A 23,376-nucleotide genomic window follows, 5' to 3' on the forward strand; every position below is an offset into this window, starting at 1 on the left:
CTAAAACAAGGTGTGTGCTTCTTTATTTAGGGATGACACAGGTATAGGGGATTAGGGTAAGTAGGGTGTGTGCTCTGTGTGTTAAAACAGAGTGTGTGCTTAAAATGATTAGCTACAATGGAGATGTGTTTTATTTTATTTATTAGTAGTAGGATTTGGAATTTTGAGCTTCACTTAGTGATGTTTAGAGGCTACTTCTGCTCAAGGTTGCTTCTGACAGTGCATAGGGGAACCACTGGGTACCAGGGAAGTTGCAGCTTGTTGCATTAGATATTTTTCTAACTTTATTTTAATTTAATTTGAATTTGGGGTCTCATAAGGCAGTGTTCAGAGCTTACTCCTGGCTCTTCATTCAGGGAGCACTCCTGGTGGACTTGGGTGGGGGTTAATATGTGATGTCAGGACTCAAACCTGTGTTGATCACATCAAGGCAAACACCTTAACCACTTCCTATATCACTAGCCTTCTCTTATATGTAGATGCCTCATTATATGAGAAGAAAATATTTTATTTTATTTGAGTCATTTTAAAATGTAGGATAAGGGGCTGGAGCAGTGGCACAAGTGGTAAGCCCTTGCCCGAACTAGCCTAGGACAGACCGCAGTTTGATCCCCCAGCATCCCATATGGTCCCCCAATCCAGGAGTGATTTCTGAGTGCATATCCAGGAGTAATCCCTGAGCATCACCGGGTGTGGCCCCCCCAAATAAAATAAAATAAAATAAAATAAAATAAAATAAAATAAAATAAAATAAAATAAAATGTAGGATAAGGGCTGGAGTATAGCGCAAGAATTAAGGCACTTGTCTTGATGTGGCCTCTGAATGTTGAGACAGAAATATCCCCTGAGCATCTGTGGGCCTGGTGCCAAACCATGTGATTGAAAATGACCTCACTGAAAGATAAACATTCTAAGTTTGAGTTATTTGTAGTCTATTTTTGTTTAGATAAATAAAAAATATTAAATAAAATTGTAATCTAATTCACTATATTGGCATAGTAGTAGACTATGTATAAATTCACACAGGATGTCCAGGACAAAACCACTGGTGGTAAACATGTTCTATGTTCTTGTTTCTCTGCTAGTTGCCCAGCTTTCCTTGCCTTATTGCTGAGTTTGCTAATTTAATGTAAGGGTTCGGAGTCAAAGAATGACACCTCGAGGACCATAAGCCAGTTTATATAGGGTTTTGCACAGGGAAGTCCACAGTGGGGGAATAAAAACTTATCCTTAGATAGTTCTTGGGAGGCTCCTTGTGATTTATAACTAACTAGATTTTGCGTTTTGCTACAAAAATGTGGAATTTACTCTGAAGAACAGGAAACTATATACATAAAGCAGAATATGTCCAAATGGCCTTTCTCTGGTTCAGAACACAGGGCAACCGACTCAGGGTCCTTCACAATTGATATAAGGCAAGAATTGTGTGGTGGATGCAGCTGCCTCCACTGAGCTTGATTCTTAGAATAATAGGTAGAGTTTGTTTAAATGGCACTTTCCAGCTCCTAGTTTTCATTATGACTTAATAATATCCTTTTGCTTCTGGGGTTGTCAGCTAAGATTAGTGTGATTTAATTAGATCAAGGAACTTCTTTCAAAATGGTCAGCACAGAGATATTCTTTCTTTCTTTCTTTTTTTTGTTTTTTGTTTTTTGGGCCACACCTGTTTGATGCTCAGAGGTTACTCCTGGCTAAACGCTCAGAAATTGCCCCTGGCTTGGGGGGACCATATGGGACGCAGGGAGATCGAACCATTGTCCTTCCTTGGCTAGTGCTTGCAAGGCAGACACCTTACCTCTAGCGCCACCTCTCTGGCCCCCAGAGATATATTTTCTGAACTCATGAATTTTGGAGATTTGTTGTTTGTTGTTGTTGTTGTTTCCTTTACTGTTGAACAATTGTTTCACTGGATGTAAACATCTAAGATCAGGCTCTGCTTGTCTTAAAAGTTGGGGTATTACTAGGATCCAGAGAGATAGCACAGCGGCGTTTGCCTTGCAAGCAGCCGATCCAGGACCAAAGGTGGTTGGTTCGAATCCCGGTGTCCCATATGGTCCCCCATGCCTGCCAGGAGCTATTTCTGAGCAGACAGCCAGGAGTAACCCCTGAGCAACGCTGGGTATGGCCCAAAAACCAAAAAAAAAAAAAAAAAAAAAAAAGTTAGGGTTTTATTAATAGTTGTTGAGTGTTTTTGCTTGATACTAAGCCCTGAGTTACACTGATGGTAACTCTCTCCCTGCTGACACTTTATTACATATTTTTTTAATTTAAAATTTGAAAGAGGAAAATAAGTCAGATACTTGGTGGGCCTTTGTTTTCAATGGTGGCCATTCGTTGTACTCTCTTGCTCCAAGTTCTTTCTTAGTCTGTTTCAGCTATTCTAATCTTCCCATGGTTTCTACTTTACTTTAAAGCATATTTTATACATTGGTCAGTGCTCTATGATCTCCATTCCATTTCGATTTCTCTTTTTGTTTGTTTGTTTTTCGAGCCATACCCTGTGATGCTCAGGGATTAATCCTGGCTATGTACTCACAAATTGCTCCTGGCTTAAGATACCATATGGGACACCTGGGATCGGACTGAGGTCTGTCCTGGATCAGCCGTGTGCAAGGCAAATGCCGTACCCCTGCACTATTGCTCAAGCCCCTCCATTTCTATTTCTTTTTTTTGTTTGTTTGTTTTTTTTGGGCCACACCCATTTGATGTTAGCTAAGCGCTCAGAAATTGCCCCGGCTTGGGGGTACCATATGGGATGCCAGGGGATTGAACCGCGGTCCTTCCTTGGCTGGCGCTTGCAAGGCAGACACCTTACCTCTAGCGCCACCTCATCAGCCCCTCCATTTCTATTTCTTATGTACCATCTTTTCCCCCTCACTTTCCTATATTTTCTCTGCTTTCTAATATTATTTATCAATTTGGTATTCAGCCACAAATTCCACTTTTCTCTATGAAAAATCAACCTTTTATCAGTTTGGAGGGGATTGTATATTTCATCCCTGAACCGTTTTTTTCTGTCAACATCACTCCTCATCCTTGCATGGTCTTGTATAAGATGACACCAACCTATCAACCCCAAACAAAGGTGCTCCCTCAACTTCCTCCTTCCCTAAACCTCTTTCTTTGATATGTAAAAGTCCACTGAGTAGTACCCCCCCCTCTCTCTCCTCTCTCTCTTTCTTTCTTCCTGGTATTGGGAATTGGGAGTTAGTTTTAACGAAGGAAGAGGAGTTCTGGCTTTCTGCTTTAGACAGAGAGCACAAGGCAAAAGGCCACAGATACTATGATGATCCTTTCCTGGCTGCCTTGGTATATTATTTTTTACTGCTACCCAGCTGTATGAGGTTTATAAATACGGTGTCTGAGGTAATCTCACAACTTGTGGATTTTTATTTTATAGTCCTGTTTTCTAAAAGTAATATAATTATCATCTGGAACAGAAGCAGAATATTTTCTGACAAAGTCTTCTGTTCAAGAAGGTAAATCTCTTTCAGATGATAATTTTTTTCTCCTTTTTTTTGAACCATAAGCTTGTTGTCCTCTTGTGCAGACAGAGATTTTCATAGGCTTTAAACGGAATTTTCCTCATTCTCTAATGCTTGAACCAGCAGTAATTGGACTATCTCCAGGTGAAGCTGGACTCTGTCTTCTCTCCTGACTCACCCCATGTTGCTATAAATCCTACCTCTTACTACCTCACACGTGCTCTCTTATCTCTTACATAAAAAAGAGTTTATTAAGCCTTTAGCTATTAATGACTTCATTGGAGATACAATGATTTTCACAAATATACATGCTGCTTAAAAAAGACATTTTTGTTTAAATTTCCTTTTCTTTTGGTTTTTGGGTCACACTTGGTGGTGCTCTGGAATCACTCCTGAAGATCATATGTGCTGAGGATCAAATATGGGTTAGTCTCATGCAAGGCCAGTACCCTATCCACTCTCTATCTAACCAAGTGAACAAGTTTTTGATTTAGAAGTTCTGATGTGGATGGGGATTTCATCCACATTATCACACAATTCTCCAAACTCAGCTAGTATCTGACAATGCTCATACTACTTACCTGTGTAGGGAGCACTGGGGCTAAGAACTCAATCTCTGTAATCATGTAATGTGTTACCCTGGAAACCAGTCCCATCCTTAGATAAGGGAACCCAAAGTAACTTTACTAAGAACAAAAGACACTTCACTCACTGTGGTCATTTAGGGAGGTCCAAGGATTTTATGAACCATGTGACAGAATAAGGGAAGTAAACCAGCTCAATACACTCTGTATCATACATTATAATATTATGGGGAAAAAAGACAAGAAAGACCAAAAGACACAGCAAACTCCTAAATAAAGACAACACTAAATTCCATGACAATATTTGTTTTGTTTTGTTTTGGGGGCCACACCCCGTGACGCTCAGGAGTTACTCCTGGCTATGTGCTCAGAAATCGCTCCTGGCTTGGGGGGCCATATGGGATGATGGGGGATCAAATTGAGGTCCGTCCTAGGCTAGTGCCAGCAAGGCAGACGCCTTACCACTCTGCTCCACCATGCCAGCACTTAAATTCCATGACAGTTATCTCTCTCAATGTCAATGGACTAAATGCACCAGAATGGCAAATAGATCAAAAAGCTGAATCTAACTTTCTGCTGCCTGCAAGAAACACATCTGAATAGCCAGAACAAACATAGACTCAAAATCAAAAGTTGGAAGACAATCATTCAAGCAAACAACTCCCTTAAAAAGGCTTAAGTAGCCATAATAATATCAGCTGACATAGACTTTAGACTTAAAAAAGTTATAAAAGACAGTGATGAACATTTCATAGTAATTAATAGACATGTAAAACAGGAAGAACTCACACTCCTAAACATACATGCACCCAATGAGGGACCAGCAAAAATATTTAAAAACAATTGTTGAAAAATATGAAAGAAGACATCAATAACAACACAATAATATTGGAAGACGCAACACCACCCTGTCACCTCTTGATAGGTCAAACAAGTGGAAACAAGAATGTATTAACTCTGAAAAGAGAAATGAAAGAAAATGGCTTCAAAGATAAATATAGGGATTTCTATCTCCAGAAAACTCAATATCCATACTTCTCAATGCACCTGGGTCATTCTGTGGGATAAACCTCATGCAGGCCCACAAAACATATCTCCATAAAAACCAATAGGATAGAAATTGTGCAAACTACCTTCTTAAATCATCATGCACTGAAATTTTAAATTGTATTACAAAGCAATGATCATTAAAACAGCATGATATTGTTATAAAGACAATCCCTTAGATAAATAAAATAGACCTGAATATTCAGAAAATTAATCCTAGACGTAAAATCAATTAATCTTTGGTAACAGGGCAAAAAAAAATACAAAATGAAATAGGGAAAGTCTCTTCAACAAGTGGTATTGGAACAACTAGTCAGCCACATGCAAAAATGTGACCTCAGACCTCCATCTAACACTATGTGCAAAGGTCAAATAAATACAGATCTTGATATCAGACCTAAAACCATAAGGTATATAGAAGAAAACGTAGGTAAAACATTCCATGACATTGAGACTAAGGGCCTTTAGCAATGGAGACTAAGGGCATCTTCAAGGAGGAAACACTACTGTCCAATAGAATGGAAGCAGAAATAAACAAGTGTAACTACATTAAAGTGAGAAGCTTCTGTACCTCAAAGGAAACAGTGACTAGGATACAAATGCCACCCATGAAATGGGAGAAACTATTCATCCAAAACCAATCAGAAAATATATAAAACATAGAAGGTACTGACAAAATGTAACGAAAAATTCTAACCCCATCAAAAAATGGGGAGTAGAAATGAAAAGACAGTTTCTCAAAGAAGAAACACAGATGGCCAAACGGTATATAAAAATGTTTTACATCACTAATCATCAGGGAGATGTAAATCAAAACATCAGTGAGGCATCATCTCATGCTACAGAGACTGGCACACATTATAAAGAGTAAGAACATTCAGTACTGATGAGGATGTGGGGAGATAGGAACTTTTATTCACTGCTAGTATTAATGCTTTCTGGTCCAGCCTTTCTGGAAAACATTATGGATATTTCTCAAAAAGCTGGACATTGAACTCCTATATGATCCAGAAATACCACTCTCCTAGGGATTTTTGTGTACCCTAGGAACACAAAAATACAATACCATAATGCCCCATGCATACCGTAGGTTTATTTCAGCACTATATATATATATATATATATCTTGAATCTAGAAACAACCCAGGTACCCTACAATAGATGAGGGGCTAAAGGAACTACACATATAAACAATGTAATATTTTACAGCTGTTAGGAAAAATGAAGTCATGAAATTTGCCTATACATGGATAGAGATGGAAACTATTAAGCTTACTGAAATGAAGTCAGAGGGAGAGAGATAGACACAGAATAGTCTCACCCATCTCTGGGATTTAAGAAAAATAAAAGACATTATTGTAATAATACCCAGAAACAATAGAACTGATAGAACCAGCCCATGATATGAATCCTACCACAAAGAGTGATGATCACAGTTAGAGAAATAACTATAGTAACTATCATGACAATGATAGTGAGTGAGAAAAATATGATGCCTATCTCAAAGACAGGCAGGAGAAAGAGGAAGAGAAAGATGGGGACACTGGTAGCGGGAAGGTTACACTGGTGAAGGGGAGTATATATATTTTTTGACTGCAACTCAATTACAAACATGCTTGTAACCATGGTGCTTAAATAAAGATATATTAGAAATACTATAAAAATAAAATGAAATCTATCCCTTATTTTGTTTTGTACATACTACAGCTAAGTAACATCATCTGATATGTTATCCTTCTGACTTAATTGACGGAACACGATGCCCTCCAATTCCACTCAGGTTGTAGCAAACTGCAAACCTTTATCCCTTTTTATAGCTGAATAAATAATATTCCATTGTAGATAGTTAACATATTATCTACATTCATTTATCTGCCATTGGACATCAGAGTTGTTTCCTTACCTTAGCTATCACATTTAGTGCTTCAGTGAGCACAGGAATATCTATATCTTTTTGGGTTAGTGATTTTTATGTGTGTATGTGTTTTGTGGGTATAGATGCCAAGAAGTAGAATCACTGTTTTTCATAGGGTCAAACCAGAGGACATTCCCACCAGCAGTGAACAAGGATTCCTTTCGCATGTCTTCACTCCAGCTTTTAAGATTACATTCTCCTCCCCCTCCTTCCACTCTGGAAGCCCCTGATCCTGATGCCGAGCGTGCATATCCAAACCCCTCCTGGAAAATAATACTGTTTCATTTCAATTCTCTTCTCAGGCCTCAGATTTTTAAGAGCTCTCAGACTGATACAGTTTTCAGAAATTTTGCAGTTTCTGAATATCCTGAAAACAAGGTAAGATTTTACTTTCTCTCTCTGCCTGCCACCTGCAGTGTAGGGCCTACTTCTAAACAGTGGGTGTTTGCTATGACTCTCACTTCTGTATTAGGCACTAAGAGCCTAGTCACTCATCCCGGCACCCCCAACATCTGGAGAAGCTGAGAAAAGTTCCAGGTGTCTCCTTCCCTCAGGGCTGGGGCCTGTACAGTGAAGAGAGACAAAGCTGTGCAGGGCTTAGGGAAGACCAAGATAGCTTTGGGGCTCTTTACTGGACAGCATGGATATCAGTGTGGGCCTCGTGAATAAAGTACAGAGTGGATAAGGAATGAGGGATGAGGGAAAGATCTGCCCATGGATTGGGAGTCTTCACTCTCCAGTTCTCAATCACCTGCTTAGTTCTATCACTAAGGAGGAAATTGAACCAGCCCTGCCAAAGCAATAGGAGCTGTGCTCATAGGAAGGCAATCACACATCTCTGACCATAAACAGAAAATCATTTTATTTTAAAGTACTTTTTCGATATAAATTTTATAGTGTGAGTAGTCCCTGGGGCTGGGTTTGTAAGTTGCCTTTGGGGGATCACTTCAAGATCTCTGAGCAGATGCACTACAACCAAGTCTGTCAACTGTGTTTATGAGCTTGAAAACTCCCCTACTGAACTAGAAGGGAAATTCTCCGTAAGATCTCTTTGCTCATGACCCGATTGTTCACCGAGCTGGCCTGAGCTCAGTCTTAATGAATGAACTAATAAAAAAAACTTGGTTGCTTGCGAATGGGGTAGGAAACCAGTGAGAGGTTTCTCTTGTAGAAAATGACATTTTGCAAGGTATGTGACAAAGAATTAGAAACAGGACACCTCTGTATTTTGGAAGGGTTGTGGGACAGGGCACACCTGGTGGTACTCAGGGCATATTCCTGGCTCTGTGTTCAGGGATCACTTCTAGTACTGGTCAAGGGTCATATGGGATGTCAAGGATGGAATTAGAGTCCTTTGTTTGCAAGGAAAATGCCCTTCCCATCTCTCGGGTCACTGGTCTCTGTTTTTGGTCATTGATGATAAATTATGGTGGGAGGTCTTGTTTTCCCAATAAACGAGGTTATGACTCCATTTTCCAAACTGTTAGACAAAGGGAACAGGACCTGATTCCCCATTTAATGATTTAGTTGTTTTATTTTTATTTTCCATGGGTTTTCCCTCCCTAACTAGCTAACCATGTGAAAGTGAGGTACACTTGGTGTAAAAGTTAAAAAGAGTGCTGGAGTAATAGCACAGCAGGGATGGCATTTGCCTTGCACATGGCATACCTGGATTTGCCAGAATTCCATATGGTCCCCTGAGCCTGCCAGGAGTGATTCTTGAGTGCAGAGTCAGTTGTAACTCCTGAGCACCACCAGTGTGATCCATCATCATCATCATCATCATCATCATCATCATCATCATCATCATCAACAACAACAACAACAATAACATAACAAAAAACAAGTTCAAGAGAAAAAGAGCATTACATAGGATTTTTAGATTCATTATTCCCATATTTTATACTTTCATTGTCCTCAGATCAAACATAGTGATTTCTTTTTTCTAGTATAATTTTAATGATATCAAGTGAATATTATCATTCTTCATATTTCCTCTGAGTGACAATGATCTCATTTTATTTTTACCATTTGTTTCTGTTCTACTTTTTTGTTTTTGTCATTTGTTTTGAGGACCATGCCTGGGGGTGCTCAGAGCTTACTTTCATCTCTGTGCACATGGACCACTTCTGCTAGTGCTTGGGTCTTATTAGGGACCAGGGGTTGAATTTGAATAAGCTGAGGGCAAGGCAAGCACCCTCCTTGCTGTACTCTCCAGCCAGATTTCTAGCTTTTGATGGGTTTCATGCAGGGACTGAGGTCAGTTCTTGAATTGATTGTGGTCAGCGGTGCTGTTGCTAAAGGGCCAGCAGCTGCTTTTCAACATAACCATCCCCTTGGAGTGTCCGGTTGCTTTCAACCCTGCCTGGGCATTTCCGTTCATTTCACAAGGCTCAAGTGAACAGCCTGGAGTGAGGTTCTGAAAAGGGGGTGAAAATGGGCCTGCTTAGAGAGAGTTCACTGGACAGGCAGAGCCTGGCTGATGGCTCAGGAATTAGTGGGAAGCAGTCAGGGTGTGTGGACCTCCAGGAGTCAGGGAACCAGCTTCAGCATGAGTGTGGGTGGTCAGGACTGTTCTCCAGGCACCAACGGGGCAGGAAGCTGAATTCTGCATGAACCAACCAGTTGTGCTTTCCTGGAAAACACTGGGCTAGTCTGACCCCTGACTTAGGTCCCTCTCTAGTGGTTGTTCTTGCCAGGAAGAGAACAGACCCCAGCCCGTTGCTGCCCTCTTCCTCCTCCTTTTCCTCCTCCTCCCAAGAACCTCTCAGCAGCTGAGTGAAGCCACTGAGAACGAATCATGTGATGTCACTGAGCTTTGATAATGGCTTCAGAGGGTTTAATTTGGGAGGCACATTCCTAATGCTACAGCATTTTTAATGGTGCTATAAGAATAATTAAATTCCTGTGCTGATGGCATATCCTTTCAACAACAAAGATAAAGTGTCCCCCACACAGCAAGATCTCCCCCAAAGCTCTGCGAAAATCCTTGAGAGATTCATTGTAACCATATCTGGGTCTTTTTTGCAAGACTCCAAGTGACTCAGAGACTCCAGTCTTATCTCTAGAGGGTTCTGCTTGGTCATTTCACTGGGAGCGTTGGGGTGCGGGTGGGGGCACAACATTGCTCAGGGAAGAGGGACATGAAGCAGTGTGGTGCTTAATTGCCCTGAAAACAGGAAAAGTTGGTTTCTGACATCCAGATATCCTCACTTTGTGACTAGCTCCCTGTTCCTTAGCCATTTTCCACGTTTTAGTGTTGGGGCACTCTACAGAGGGTTTCCCCCCTCTTGCTGAAGCAGTAGAGGGTATGTTTATGTTTGGACTTCATATGGAGGGACACTTTGGGGGACAGGATGTGACCATGAACACAACTAGATTCAATGCACTGATCCCAAATGATTTGGGGAGAAAATTCTGCAAGATGCTTTGGAGGTGGGAACTCCAGAGTTAGTGGGATCTCAGGTCATGGAGCCAAAGGGTCAGTGGGATTACAAAGCCATGAGTGGCAGACTAAGAGCCCTAAGGAGTCCCTTGGCATTGCAGTCCCCACTAGATCCCTTGTTCTGACCTGGAGTGTTTCCTGTTGTCTCTTTTACCCAGCAATTCCATCAAGCTGGTGAATCTTCTCTCCATATTCATCAGCACGTGGCTGACAGCAGCTGGGTTCATCCATCTGGTGAGTCTCCTGGAAGACCCTGCGTTGGCTTTTCAGAAAATGTTCCACTATCTGAGCCATTGTATTTCACTTGATTGCCTGAGTGCTCTCTCTCTCTCTCTCTCTCTCTCTCTCTCTCTCTCTCTCTCTCTCTCTCTCTCTCTCTCTCTCTCTCTCTCTCTCTCTCTCTCTCTCTCTCTCTCCTTTTCTCTCTCCTTATCTTTCTCTGCCCTCTCCCCCCTCTCTCTCACACATACACACACTTCTTTTCTCTCTCATCCACTCACTTCTTCACTTCTCTTTCTTTCACTTTCACACATACTCCCTATTTATTCACTCTCTTCTCTTTCTCTTCTCTCTCTTCCTCTCTCTCTCTCTCCACACCAGGGGAATGTAGGAAAGGAGAAGCACTATTATCTTAGTTTACAGCCCTTTAACTTCAAGTTTGTTCCAAATACTGAACCATATTCCACCTATCAACGTGAGTTTTTCATTTACCATTAAGTTATTAGGGGCTTTGAGAATTTTCGTTCTGTCGGCAGTAACTCCAGATAGCCACTAGATGGCAGTGTTTCTCCAGCAATCTCCTGTAAAATCTGGGTCCCAGCTCCGCAGTTTGACCCACATCCTGGCAAATAAATAAATTCACAGCCCTTAAGTTTTTTGTTTTGTTTTGTTTTTTTTCTCATTTCCCTGTAACAACAATGACAACACCTAACCCATGGTTTGTGAGAGCGTGTGTGTGTGTGTGTGTGTGTGTGTGTGTGTGTGTGTGTGTGATCGGAGAAAGGGGATGGCCTTTTCAATTTATTTTGAGTCTCTAAAATCTTAATTCTTTCAACTGAAGATTCTGAAGCCATTCGTAATTAAGTCAAGTTGTTCTAACCTCCTTGAGAAAAGTCACCCATACTTTATTTTAGGGAGCACATTTAGCAATTGGAAAGAGTTTCCTACATGCAGGAAGTTACAGAAGGAAGGGGTGTCCATAGCCCTGGGTATTTAAGTACCCAAGGATTCCTTGGTCCAAGGCACAAGGCATGACATTACCTACTCTGTGAAACTAAACTGATTATCATCCTAAGGAAGATAGTGTGGGACAGTGGAAAGAGGAAATCTTATAGCTAACTTGATGGCTCCCACCACCCCTTTATTCTGAGGGAGGGACCTCTTGATGGAAATCACACTGATAGTGTCACCCCAATTCTACCAGGTAGTCAAGTCAATCCAAGTGTAGGGGGTTTTATTTGTCTTCAGTAGGCCAGTGATTACACTCACCTCAGCCCCATTTGTCAAGCACTTAGGAAGTATTTTCTGCTTTACTAGAAAACCCCATTAAGTGACATATTGAGGACACATGCTGGGGTGTGAGGACCCAGGGAAGGTCTGGGGTCTTAGGTGGCTTGTGGTAGTGATGCCTCTCCAAAGTCTCTCGACTGCCACCCTGCCACCTCCCTTATAGTTCTATGGGCATATCAGGTGGATGGAGACACAGCTCTGGGTCTGTGTAAACTCCCATTCTCAGGCAAACATTCCACTCATTCCACCCTCCTATGTCTCCATCTAATCTCTCACTGCAAGAGGCCACTACAGAACTCAGAAGTTGGGTGTGACTCACAAAGCTGAAGATATTTGCTCAAAATATGGTCTTGGGGAACCTTGGAGCTCTGCTGAGAGGACTCAGTAAGGCATCAGGGACTGGAGGGCTGGGATTCTCCAGTTAACTGTGGATATAAGGTGATGCTTTTCCTTTTCTTCCCTGTAATGGTGTTTTAGGTGGAGAATTCAGGGGATCCATGGGAGAATTTTCAGAACAACCAGGCTCTCACCTATTGGGAATGTGTCTACTTGCTCATGGTCACCATGTCCACCGTCGGTTATGGGGATGTTTATGCAAAAACCACACTTGGGCGCCTCTTCATGGTCTTCTTCATCCTCGGGGGACTGGTAAACATTCTTTATTGCCATGTTTATTGTTATGGTCATGAATATTTTCTGTGAGTTGGTTCTTTACAGCTTGTTACTCTGGCACTATGGTTCTGTATCAGAAGCCAGTAGGTGCCCGAGTCAAGCAAGTAAAGCCCAGGGAGATTGGACTGTATCATTCTGGGTAAATATATTTGAACATGTTTTCTGTAGACCTGGGTGTAGACAGGAGCAAGACTGCTGATGCTCTTAAGGGAATGAAACTCACTTACTAAATAAAACTGTTCCTTCGTGATGAAATTCAGTATCTGATATTCCACAAGGGCAGTTAGCTGCTTCACCCAAACCACTTAATCCTCTCAAGAATCTAGAGTTGCGGTTTCAATAACTCTCCTGGCCCCTTTGTGACCCTAACCCCCAAACTTCCAACAAACACTGTGGCTGGGATTTGCCCTAAAGAGTTGGGTGTCCACATTGTGGAAGGTCCTGGTCTAGTGATGGTTAGTCGCCACCTCAAAAGAATGTGGTTTCCTTAACAACCAGCTAAGTCCATTATGAAAGACCCAGGTATGGCCTTTTCTCCTGTCCCAGATAGAAAGTTTCACTCTTCTTCCCAGTCTACACAGACAGATCACAGACCATGATTCAGACCTGATGTCTAAAGGGGATTTTGAGCAACTTTATGGTGGTTGCTCTATTTTGTTCTTCCAAGTCCTTCTACATTGGATGTTTCTCTTTATATATTATTTTTTGCTGTGTTAGAAGGTCAGTAGTTAAAAATTCTCATTCCCATACAGCTTTCCCCATGTGCACTGCACACACAATTATGCCATGCATAGGTTTGTCTGTTTTCTATGCTTATGGCATTCATACATGACCAGATGTATGTGAATGTACATGTGTCAGTGTCCATACACCACAGCAAAGATTCTGGCAGTATCTCCTGGGCCCCCATAGCTGTCCAGAACCATTTATTTATCCAGCCACAAGGTCAATGTTTGTTGGACAAAACATGGCAGATTTATGTTTCTCCTTGCTATCCTTTCTTCCCATTGTCATTTCTTGATTTTTTCCCTTTAATTTTTTTTCCTTTGGTCACTTTTAATAAATACACTTTAGGGGCCGGAGAGATAGCATGGAGGTAAGGCATTTGCCTTGCATGCAGAAGGACGGTGGTTCAAATCCCGGCATCCCATATGGTCCCTGGTGCCTGGCAGGGGCGATTTCTGAGCATAGAGCCAGGAGTAACCCCTGAGCGCTGCTGGGTGTGACCCCCAATTTTTTTAAATACATTTTATATATTTATATCTTTTCTTTGAGTGCTTGCTTATAATCACTCATGAAGGCACAGATGATGATGGCTTTCATTGTAGTAAGAAAGATCTATCTCCCTTCAATAGTGTTTTTGTATGTTATATGTGTGCATGTGTGTGTGTTATGTGCATTTTCCCAGTATGCCCCCATTTCCCTTCTTATTAAGTAGAATACTTAGATGTCATCTCAATTATTCCTGTCTCCTCTATTGTTTTCACAACTGTGACTGTTGTTGGTAGTTGTCTAGATTGGCTGGTGTGTGTTGATTTTCTTTAGGACTAGGCCCTGTTATTTGGGTCCTTATTTATTTAAAATTTAATAATCTGTCCTATTAATAGGACAGTCTGAATCCTTTTGTGTTCTTAGATCTTAGCATGCACCCTCCCCCCCGCCCCGAAAAAGATCCCCTCCTTTCTTTGGCTGTCGTTTTAGTCTCTCCTGTCTCCTATCTTCTCCTCAGGCCATGTTTGCCAGCTACGTCCCTGAAATCATAGAGTTGATAGGAAACCGCAAGAAATACGGAGGTTCCTATAGCGCGGTTAGTGGGAGAAAGTAAGTATAAGCCATGAACTGCTGCTGCTGCCTCTGCTGCAGTAGAATCCTCTCTGCATGCCATTTTTTTTTTGGCTCTTGTTTCTTTGTTTCATGCATGTAGGCAATGTTTGCCCGCTACGTGCCCGAAATCGCTGCACTCATCCTGAATCGGAATAAATTCGGCGGGACTTTTAACAAACATGGAGGCAGAAAGTAAGTCATCGGCACCAGGAAAAAGACCTGGTTGAGTGACTGTCAAAACATGTCCCCTTTGGTGGGGACACCTGATCCCAATCCTCTCCCAACCCCAACTGGGTGCTTCTGTGAGGACCTTCTGTGGCTCTGTGTGGCTTGAAATGCTGGGGTTTTCTCAAGAACTTGCTACCTATGGACCATGGACTTAGGTTGGCTCCACATACTGCTTCCGGCCAGTAGTTTACTACCCATCTTTCTTTCCCAGAAACATGCTGAAATTTTCCTGCAAGACCACATTTGGTCCAGAGATGCCCTAATCCTTTAACAGTAAGATCTGTTCATTCCCATCTGTGCCATCAGGGCTCACCAGCCCTCTGGTTGATTTCTTGGCTGACTGTGGGAGGGACCTGTCATCAGCAGTAGCACAGTGGGCAGGAGTAGCCAGGAGGGCAAAATCAAGATCACTTTGCCTTCTAGAAAGCTCTGTGGTCACCACTGGGGGCCACTGAACTCTGCCTCCAATGGTCTCATGCATTCTGGGCACACACATGAAAATCATGTTTCTGATATGTGATGCCAGATTCCTTATGAGTCTCTTATCTGATTCCAGCACTGGAACTCAATGTTTACTTTTCAAGGACTTATTTCAGTGCGTATCAAGATCTTTCATTCCATGGAACTTGGACTGCTGAGTGCAGGGCGGGTCCATGTGGTCATCTTCTTTGTCCCTACAGAGCCTCAAGTGAAAGACTACAATCATCCTCTCTTTCCTTTGAACAGGCATTTTCTCATTGTATGAGCTTAGTTTTTGTTGTGGGTAACCAAGCCCTCTAGAATAGGGGCTGTCTGTCTCTCATCTACAGCAAATATTTATCCCCCTTTGACACCCCAGAGTGAGGTAGGGAAACTTTTCCTCATTGGGCCTAATCCCAGGTCATGGAGCTTCTGGTCAAGAAACCAGGATTTTTATTTCCCCTTCCCACTCCATCTCTCTCTCTCTCTCTCTCTCTCTCTCTCTCTCTCTCTCTCTCTCTCTCTCTCTATATATATATATATATATATATATATATATATATATATATTTCTCTCTTTCTCACACACATATACATACACATATATACACACAGAGGTTTCCAAATTATCTCTTTGAGAGCCAGTTTTGTTTATTGAGAGAATAAAATGAGGGTAATCCTCTTTTTCCTCATGGCCTCCACCCTCTTGGCTGCTGACCCCAGAAAATGCTTCTTCTGTAGGTGATTCTAGTGTGCCCTGAGTGAGCTCAGGTGTCTCTGCTCTGAAAATGAGGAGGTGGGAAGCGTGGCTCATTTTCTTCAACTGCCCACACGATACCAATTTTCCTGGGAAGGACCAAGGGATGTGGGCACACTGAGGTATTTGGCTCAATGCCCTCAGATCCTCCCTGCTCTGGCATCTCCCTCTGCCTATTATCTCTGCAGCTCTGGCTGAGATCAGAACCAAGCTGTTCTGCTTTCTGGGCCATTGGCTGGATCCCAAGGGCCAGATAAGGCTATAGCTTCTCATTGGTCACATAGTCCATGCCAAGAGGCAAATAGCTCCTCTATTTGTTTTGCCTTGAAGGTGTGGACAGGTCACCATAAAGCAAAGACAATGGAAGGTGAGGCCTAGGCTCTCCTTCCAATCCCCATTCTCCCAACCAGCTTCTCTGCCTGTAGTATCTCAGCCTTGCTCCAAAGGAGGCTATAAAAGTAGTTGTCTCAAGTCTGTGCTGAAAAGGCTTCTTATTCCCAGATTTAAAAAAAAAGTTTTGTTATTTTCCTCAAAATACTTTCTCATATCCAAAGCGGGATGCCTAGTGGCTTTTGAAGGACGAGTGTCCCTAATGGGAACCTAGGACTCCCTCGTGCCTATTGCCTGGTCTCATCGGGCCCTTCATCTCTTTGCTGAAAAGCCCCACAGGACGCTGTTCCCACATTCTAGCCTACTCCGTCCTTTGTTCTATTCTCATCCCTGTCATCTTTTAGTAGCCCTCCTTCCCTTCCTTCCTCCCTCCCTCACTCCCTCCCACCCTCTCTCTCTCGCTCTCTGTAGTTATTAGAAAAAGGACCACTTTGCTTTTAATGTCCTTTCTGGGTTTCCAATGTCTTGGGACCCTTCAAATCTAGAGTAGGTGCTGGGACTGTTTGCTTTTTGTACTTTCCACATTGTTTCCTGGTTCAAAAGCAAATTACTGAGTCATTTCAAGAAGCCCTGTTGGTCACTCAGTTCTTTCATCAGAAAACATAAGCTTGGGAAAGAAGCAGTAATAGGGGGCCATTAGCACCCTTTGTTTGATGTTGTTTTTTCTATTCAGTAGAACAAGATTGATGAAATGTTATGTTTGGCCAAAATTTGAGTTTTCGTTTGGAATTCAGTGTTGAGAGAATGGACTGTCAGAATCAATAAGTTTCCCTCCGCTTGGGATCAGGGCATGTGGTCGTAATTAGCAGTAGAAGTCTTTAGTTGAACAACCAAGCGCACATTCTGGCAGCAAACATAATGAGAAAGTACAGTTGTTCTATTTCTAATGTCAGAAAGTTTCCAGATAAAATTAAATGCATTTGCAAAAGGAAAGCAGCAAAACTTTGTTGAAAGATAGAATTCAGACTCTTAAAATAGCAGACTGCACCCTGTGATTTTTGTGGAGACATCAATCATGAGTGTTGTACTCATAGACACGTATTCACTCTTCTCTTGAACACTAAATCCAGGGGTTGCCCACAAAGTAACGAAACATCTATAGTTAAGGGACTTATATTTTCCTCTTGGAATAACCTTCACTATGATGCATTGACTTGTCAGAGAACTCAAGGTAACTCATGACCCACAATGATCAAGTTGTATTACTTTGAAATACAAAGTTAGAAAAAAAAAATAAAACGAAGTGAGGCAGAGTCGTTTAGATCTGCAGTGCCTGGTGTTGGGATATTGAGGAGAATAACATTTTCCTTGGCATCTCTCTCTCTGGGCACTTGGCCTAGAGTAGCTGTCCTTCACATCTTCACCATCAACAAAAGCTCCAGGGTTGCACAGTGTCATTTCCACTGATCTTCCTTCCTAATCTCTCATGACTTCTGGCACCCATTGAAGATGTAGAGATCAGTGTGGGGACCAGGTACTATTTAATTTATAATGCATTGTGCAGGCAAGGAATCAGTGGAACTAATAAGAATAGGAATTTGGGTATTTACCATAGAGCTCTTGATGAGTGGTCAAAGCAGGCAATTTCTCTTATAGAATACGTAGGTGACCCTTAGTCTCTTAGAACTACGGAGTTTCTAAGTTACTTAGAACAGCAGCTCACTGACAACTACAGCTGCTGTTTCTTCTTACCTTCTTTCCCTTCTGCTGCTCAGAATGGGGGAGCAAGAGGTGAGTCTCCCAAGATCTTTGGGATCCCAGCTTGACCTTCTTCTTCCCACAGCCCTTGTAGTTGTTCCCAGAGGGCTCCTCACTGCATGCGACCTCACCCAGTCCTGATTAGTTTATGAGAACTGACAAGATCATGATCTGAGGTCGCATGGCCAAGGGCCATGAAAAATAATGGACTGCAGAGCTGAATCCATCTGCTTTGGCCCCATGGGTTGGAAGCAAGCAGGCTATGAACCTTTCAGAACCTTTTTATTTCCCATGATGGGCTTCTGGGACCCCAGATGAGGCAATCCAGTTCCAGGTGTCTGGGATGGGAAAGTGGATGGTTTGGGATCATTCTTCTAATTAATTTTTTATTTTTATGTAAACCACTGTGATTTACAAAGTTTTTTTATAATTGGGTTTCAGACATAGTGTTTCAGGACTCTACCCATGTTCCCAGAGTCCATCCCATGTCATCACCCTCCAGCCTCAACCTGCGAGTATCACAGGCCCATTTTTAAGTTTGGTTGTTAAAATTTGAGACTCACACTTTCATTGTTGAATTTGTAGTTTGGAAAGCTCTGTCTTTTATTTTTAATAATATATTTATTTAAGCAAAATAATTATGAACATGTTTGTAATTGGGTTTCAATATCGCCATCCTTAACTAACTAGTGTAACCTTCTTACCACCAATGCCCTCATCTCTGTCCTCCCCCATATCCTGCCTGCATTAGAAACAGGCATTCTATTTATCTCACTCACTACCATTGTTATGATAGTTGTTTGTGTAATTATTTCTCTAACTACACTTACCACTCTTGTGGTAAGCTTTATATCATGGGCTAGTCCTTCTAGCTCTCATCTCTATTGTCTCTGGGTATTAACATACTGTCTTTTATTTTTATTAAATCCTATAGATGAGTGAGACTATTCTGTGTCTATCTCTCTCCCCTGATTTATTTTACTCAGCATAATAGTTTCCATGTCCATCCATGTATAGGAAAATTTCATGACTTCATTTTCCTAATGGTTCCATAATATCCATTGTGTATATGTACCACAGTTTCTTTAGCCACTCATCTGTTGTCAGATTTCTGGGTTGTTTCCAGATTCTACCTATTGTAAATAACACAGCAATGAAGATAGGCATGCAGAAGGCGTTTTTGTATTGTGATTTTGTGTTCTTAGGAACACAAAATATACTCTGGAGTGGTATAGCTGGATAATATAGAAGCTCAATTTCTAGTTTTTTGAGGAATTCCCATATTGTTTTCCATAAAGGCTGGACTAGACAGCATATCCACCAGCAGTGAATGAGAGTTTCTTCCTCTCTACATCCCCACCATCACTTGTTTTTATGATGTGTGCCATCTCTGTGGCATGAGATGGTACCTCATTGTTGTTTTGATTTGCATCTCCTTGATGATTAGTAATGTGGAACATTTTTTCATGTGCCTTTTGGCCATTTGTATTTCTTCTTTGAGGAAGTGCCTGTTCATTTCTTCTCCCCACTTTTTGATGGGATTAGATGCTTTTTCTTGCTAAGTTCGGTCAGTACCTTGTATATTTTATTAGCTTCTTGTCTGATGGGTATTGGTGAATAATTTCTTCCATTCTGTGGGTGGCCTTTGTATTCTAGTCACTATTTCCTTTAAGGTACAGAAGCTTCTAAGTTTAATATATAGTCCCATTTGTTTATCTCTGCTTGTACTTTATTGGACAGTGGTGTTTCCTCCTTGAGATACCTTTAATCTCAATGTCATAGAGTGTTTAACATAATTTTTCTTCTATATACCTTATGATTCTGGATCTGATATCAATTTATTTGGATTTGACATTGTACATAGTATTAGATAGAGGTTTGAGTTCACAATTTTGCATGTGACTGACCAGTTGTCCCAACACCACTTGTTGAAGAGACTTTCCTTGCTCCATTTTGCTTTTTTGTCCCTTTTGTATGTCTGGGGAATATTCTCTGAATACTCAAGTCTATTCATTATTTTGAAGGTCTGTCTTAATTTTAATACCATACTGTTTTAATGACTATTACTTTGTAGTACAATTTAATGCTGGGGAAAATGATGCCTCCTATCTTCTTTTACCTAACGGTTGATTTAGTTATTTGTGGGTATTTATTGTTCCAAATAAATCTCAGGGGTGATAATCCACTTTTTTTGAAGATTGTTATGGGTATCTTTAGAGGAATTGCATTAAATCTGTATAATGCTTGGAGAGTATTGCTATTTTAATGAGGTTAATCCTCCCAATCCATGAACAGGGTATACATCTTCATTTGCTTGTGTTCTCTTATATTTCTTGAAGCAGTGTTCTATAGTTTTTTTTTTCTATAGGTCATTCATCTATTTAGTTGAATTGACTCCAAGGTATTTGAGTTTCTGTGTCACTAATATGAATGGGATTGTTTTTTAGAGTCCATTTTTCTCTTTAATTATTTATGTATAATAAGGCCATTGATTTTTGTGTGTTAATTTTATAGCCTGCCACTTTGATATACAAATCAATTGTTTCTAGAAGATTTTTGGTAGAATCTTTAGGGGTTTCTAAATATAGTAGTATGTCATCTGCAAGTAGTTAGAGCTTAACTTCTTCCTTTCCTATCTGAATGCCAATGATCTTTTTCTTGACTAATTGCCATGGCAAGTACTTTCAGTACTATGTTAAATGGAAGTGGTGAGGGGGGCAGCCTTGTAGTATACCAGATTTTAGAGGAAAAGCTTTTAATTTATCCCCATTGAGAATAATATTTGCCATTGGCTTGTGGTGGATGGCCTTGACTATATTGAGAAAAGTTCTTTCCATTCTCATCTTGTTAAGAGAATTTATCATGAATGGGTGTTGGATATTATCAAATGCTTTCTCTGCCTCTATTGATATGACATATGGTTTTTACTTTTCTTTCGTTGATATAGTGTATTATGTTGGTTGATTTGTGTATGTTAAACTATCTTTGCATCTCTGGTATAAAACCTATTTGGTCACAATGAGACATTGGATCCCATTTACTAGGATTTTGTTGAGGATCTTTGAATATGTTTTCATCAGGGATATTGGTTTGTAGTTTTCCTTTTTTTTTGCAGCATCTCTGTCTGGTTTTGATATTAGGGTGATGGTAGCTTGATAACAACTATTTGGGAGTGTTTCTATTTTTTAAACTTTCTGAAAGAGACTAAAATGTATGGGTAGTAGTTCCTTTTGATAGGTTTGAAAGAATATGTACGTTAGTGAATCCATCTGGGCCTGGGACTTTTTTTTTTTGGAAAGACTTTTGATTACCATTTTAATTTCCTCATTAGTGATGGTCTGTTTATATATGCTAGACCATCCTGGTTCAATCGTGGAAGATTATAAGAGTCCAAGAATTTATCCATTTCTTCCAGATTCTCTTGTTTTGTGGCATAGAGTTTCTCTAAGTAGTTTCTGATTACTCTGTGAATCTCTGTAGTATCTGTAGTGATCTCCCCCTTTTCATTTCTTTTTTTTTCTTTTTTTTTAATTTTTTAATTTTTTTTATTTTAATTATGACAACAAAGATGCAAAGAAAGAGGACAGGGTAAAGTTACAGTGGAAGCCCAATCACCCATAAACAGAATTCTCGGTAGTCCCATCGATGATATCCCAGCCTTGAACTTTCAGCCAAAGAATATTAAGAAAAACAAAACTGAACCCATGTACAATACAATTACTTTGTCCCTCAAATCCCCAGTTGTAGTACATACTATTTCTTAGCAGCACACAATATAATCTAAAGACATTAGACTTATGTAGCTCCTTAAACATTGAGGGCAAAGTACATTTCTCTAGTTCCATGCACATGCTAACTAGTTTAAGTTAACCTCAAAAGTTTTAGTGGCTTGTTTTTCTTAAGGATTGGAGTCAAGGGAACATAGTAAAAAATGGTATTAAAGTGGCATTTGTTTGCATAGGCCCACCAAAACATAAGGGATATGGAAAGACAAATTATGGTCTAAATACAAGGAGACCCTACCCCTGAAGTTTCCTGGCACAGGACTGACTCTAGGCTCCAGGCAAATTAGTTTGTCCAGTTCAAGTCATCGTCTGTAGTGGCAATACACCTCCATTCCTCACATAGTCTCTGTTGTTGGTATCATGCTTCTGTATTAAAGATCCTGGAGTCTGCATATTCCATATTGCAGTCAGGATGGTGCAGAGCATCCTCTCGTTTCACCTCACACTTAAGGGGCACTAGAGAGAACCATGTCCTGTAGAGCAGGTCATTGTTGCTGTCAAGTCTTCTCAGTGTAAACGGAAGTCTCTTTTTAAGAGGTCGATGTCAGACCCTTAGTAGTGTCTTTCCTGGTAGAGGACTGCTTCCAGCTGTTGCTATAAAAGACCTTGGATGTTTCGTAGATAGCTTGCCTGGTTCCGGTGTGAATGGAGGATGCCCATTCTTCTGAGGCCTGTGCCAGGTCATTATATCAATGTTCAGGGTGTAAGGTACATTGTACTGAGATTTATTAGATAAGAACTTATCTGTATGTATGGTGTTTTCCCATTTTAATGTGTCTATGCAAACAAGGATCAATGCCATGGGGTGTTATTGGTGCATCTGGAGGCAATAGGAACAAGACCAGAAATTTCCATGACATAGTTCAATCATAGGCATCAAACTGAGGGACAGTTCCACCAACAATCCTTACTGAACAGCTTACAAAGAAAAGATAAGATGAAAAGTGAATAGAAACATCATGGTAGAAGAATATATAGAGAGTTACATCAGTTAAAGAGAATACCCATAAAATATTCAAAAGATATATGTGTTCAATTTGTGTCCTTCTAAATAGTTCTGGGATTTGTTAGATATACTGTATGTCTTAGGTCAGAGATTAGAACTATGTGTTACTGAAGTTAAGAAGGGTAAATCTGGGGTACTGATGGTTGGAAGGAGCAAATGTTCGCGCGGGGGCGCGGTTTGCAAAATGTAGACTGGTATGAAATTACCAGTGACAGACTGAATATAGCTGAGCAGTTATCTGCCACCCACCAGATCAAACTCCACCCCCTAAGCCCAACCCTAGGCCAGTGTCTCGGCCTGGCCTGGGAGTGGGGAAAACCCAGGGTGCCCCGTCAGCTCCTCCCAGGAACCCACCTGGAGATCCGGAGGAATGGGGGAGAGGGGGTTCAGGTGACCCAGATCCAGGCCCCCCTACCCTAGGCCGGACCACGAGGCCGCTGGCCCATGGGGGGGCCTGCCAGCTGCCCATCCGTGCCGGCTAAAAATCCTGCTCCGGGAAGGGAGAGAGACCCTCCCAAGCCCGAAGTTCAGGGATTTGAGACCCACCCTAGGCCAGTGTCCCGGCCCGGCCTG

At 41.2% G+C, this 23,376-nt stretch overlaps 1 protein-coding gene across 12 annotated transcripts in view; it reads left to right on the forward strand.

The window, feature by feature from the left end:
* The window catches only part of KCNMA1 (potassium calcium-activated channel subfamily M alpha 1), a 676,533-nt gene that overhangs the window by 415,635 nt on the left and 237,522 nt on the right, over positions 1–23,376 (forward strand). For 10 of the 12 annotated variants that reach the window (XM_049789608.1, XM_049789616.1, XM_049789609.1 and 7 more), the window contains 4 exons: positions 7,334–7,409; positions 10,635–10,710; positions 12,463–12,633; positions 14,387–14,478. The exons of 1 other annotated variant lie outside the window; for it this stretch is intronic. In XM_049789608.1, coding sequence (XP_049645565.1) covers positions 7,334–7,409; positions 10,635–10,710; positions 12,463–12,633; positions 14,387–14,478 — 415 coding nt within the window. Of the gene's footprint in view, positions 1–7,333; positions 7,410–10,634; positions 10,711–12,462; positions 12,634–14,386; positions 14,479–23,376 lie in introns of those variants that run through there. One more of the 12 variants, XR_007503281.1, reaches the window with a different exon arrangement.

The sequence above is a fragment of the Suncus etruscus genome, chromosome 15 (assembly GCF_024139225.1).
Source record: "Suncus etruscus isolate mSunEtr1 chromosome 15, mSunEtr1.pri.cur, whole genome shotgun sequence".
NCBI lineage: Eukaryota > Metazoa > Chordata > Mammalia > Eulipotyphla > Soricidae > Suncus > Suncus etruscus.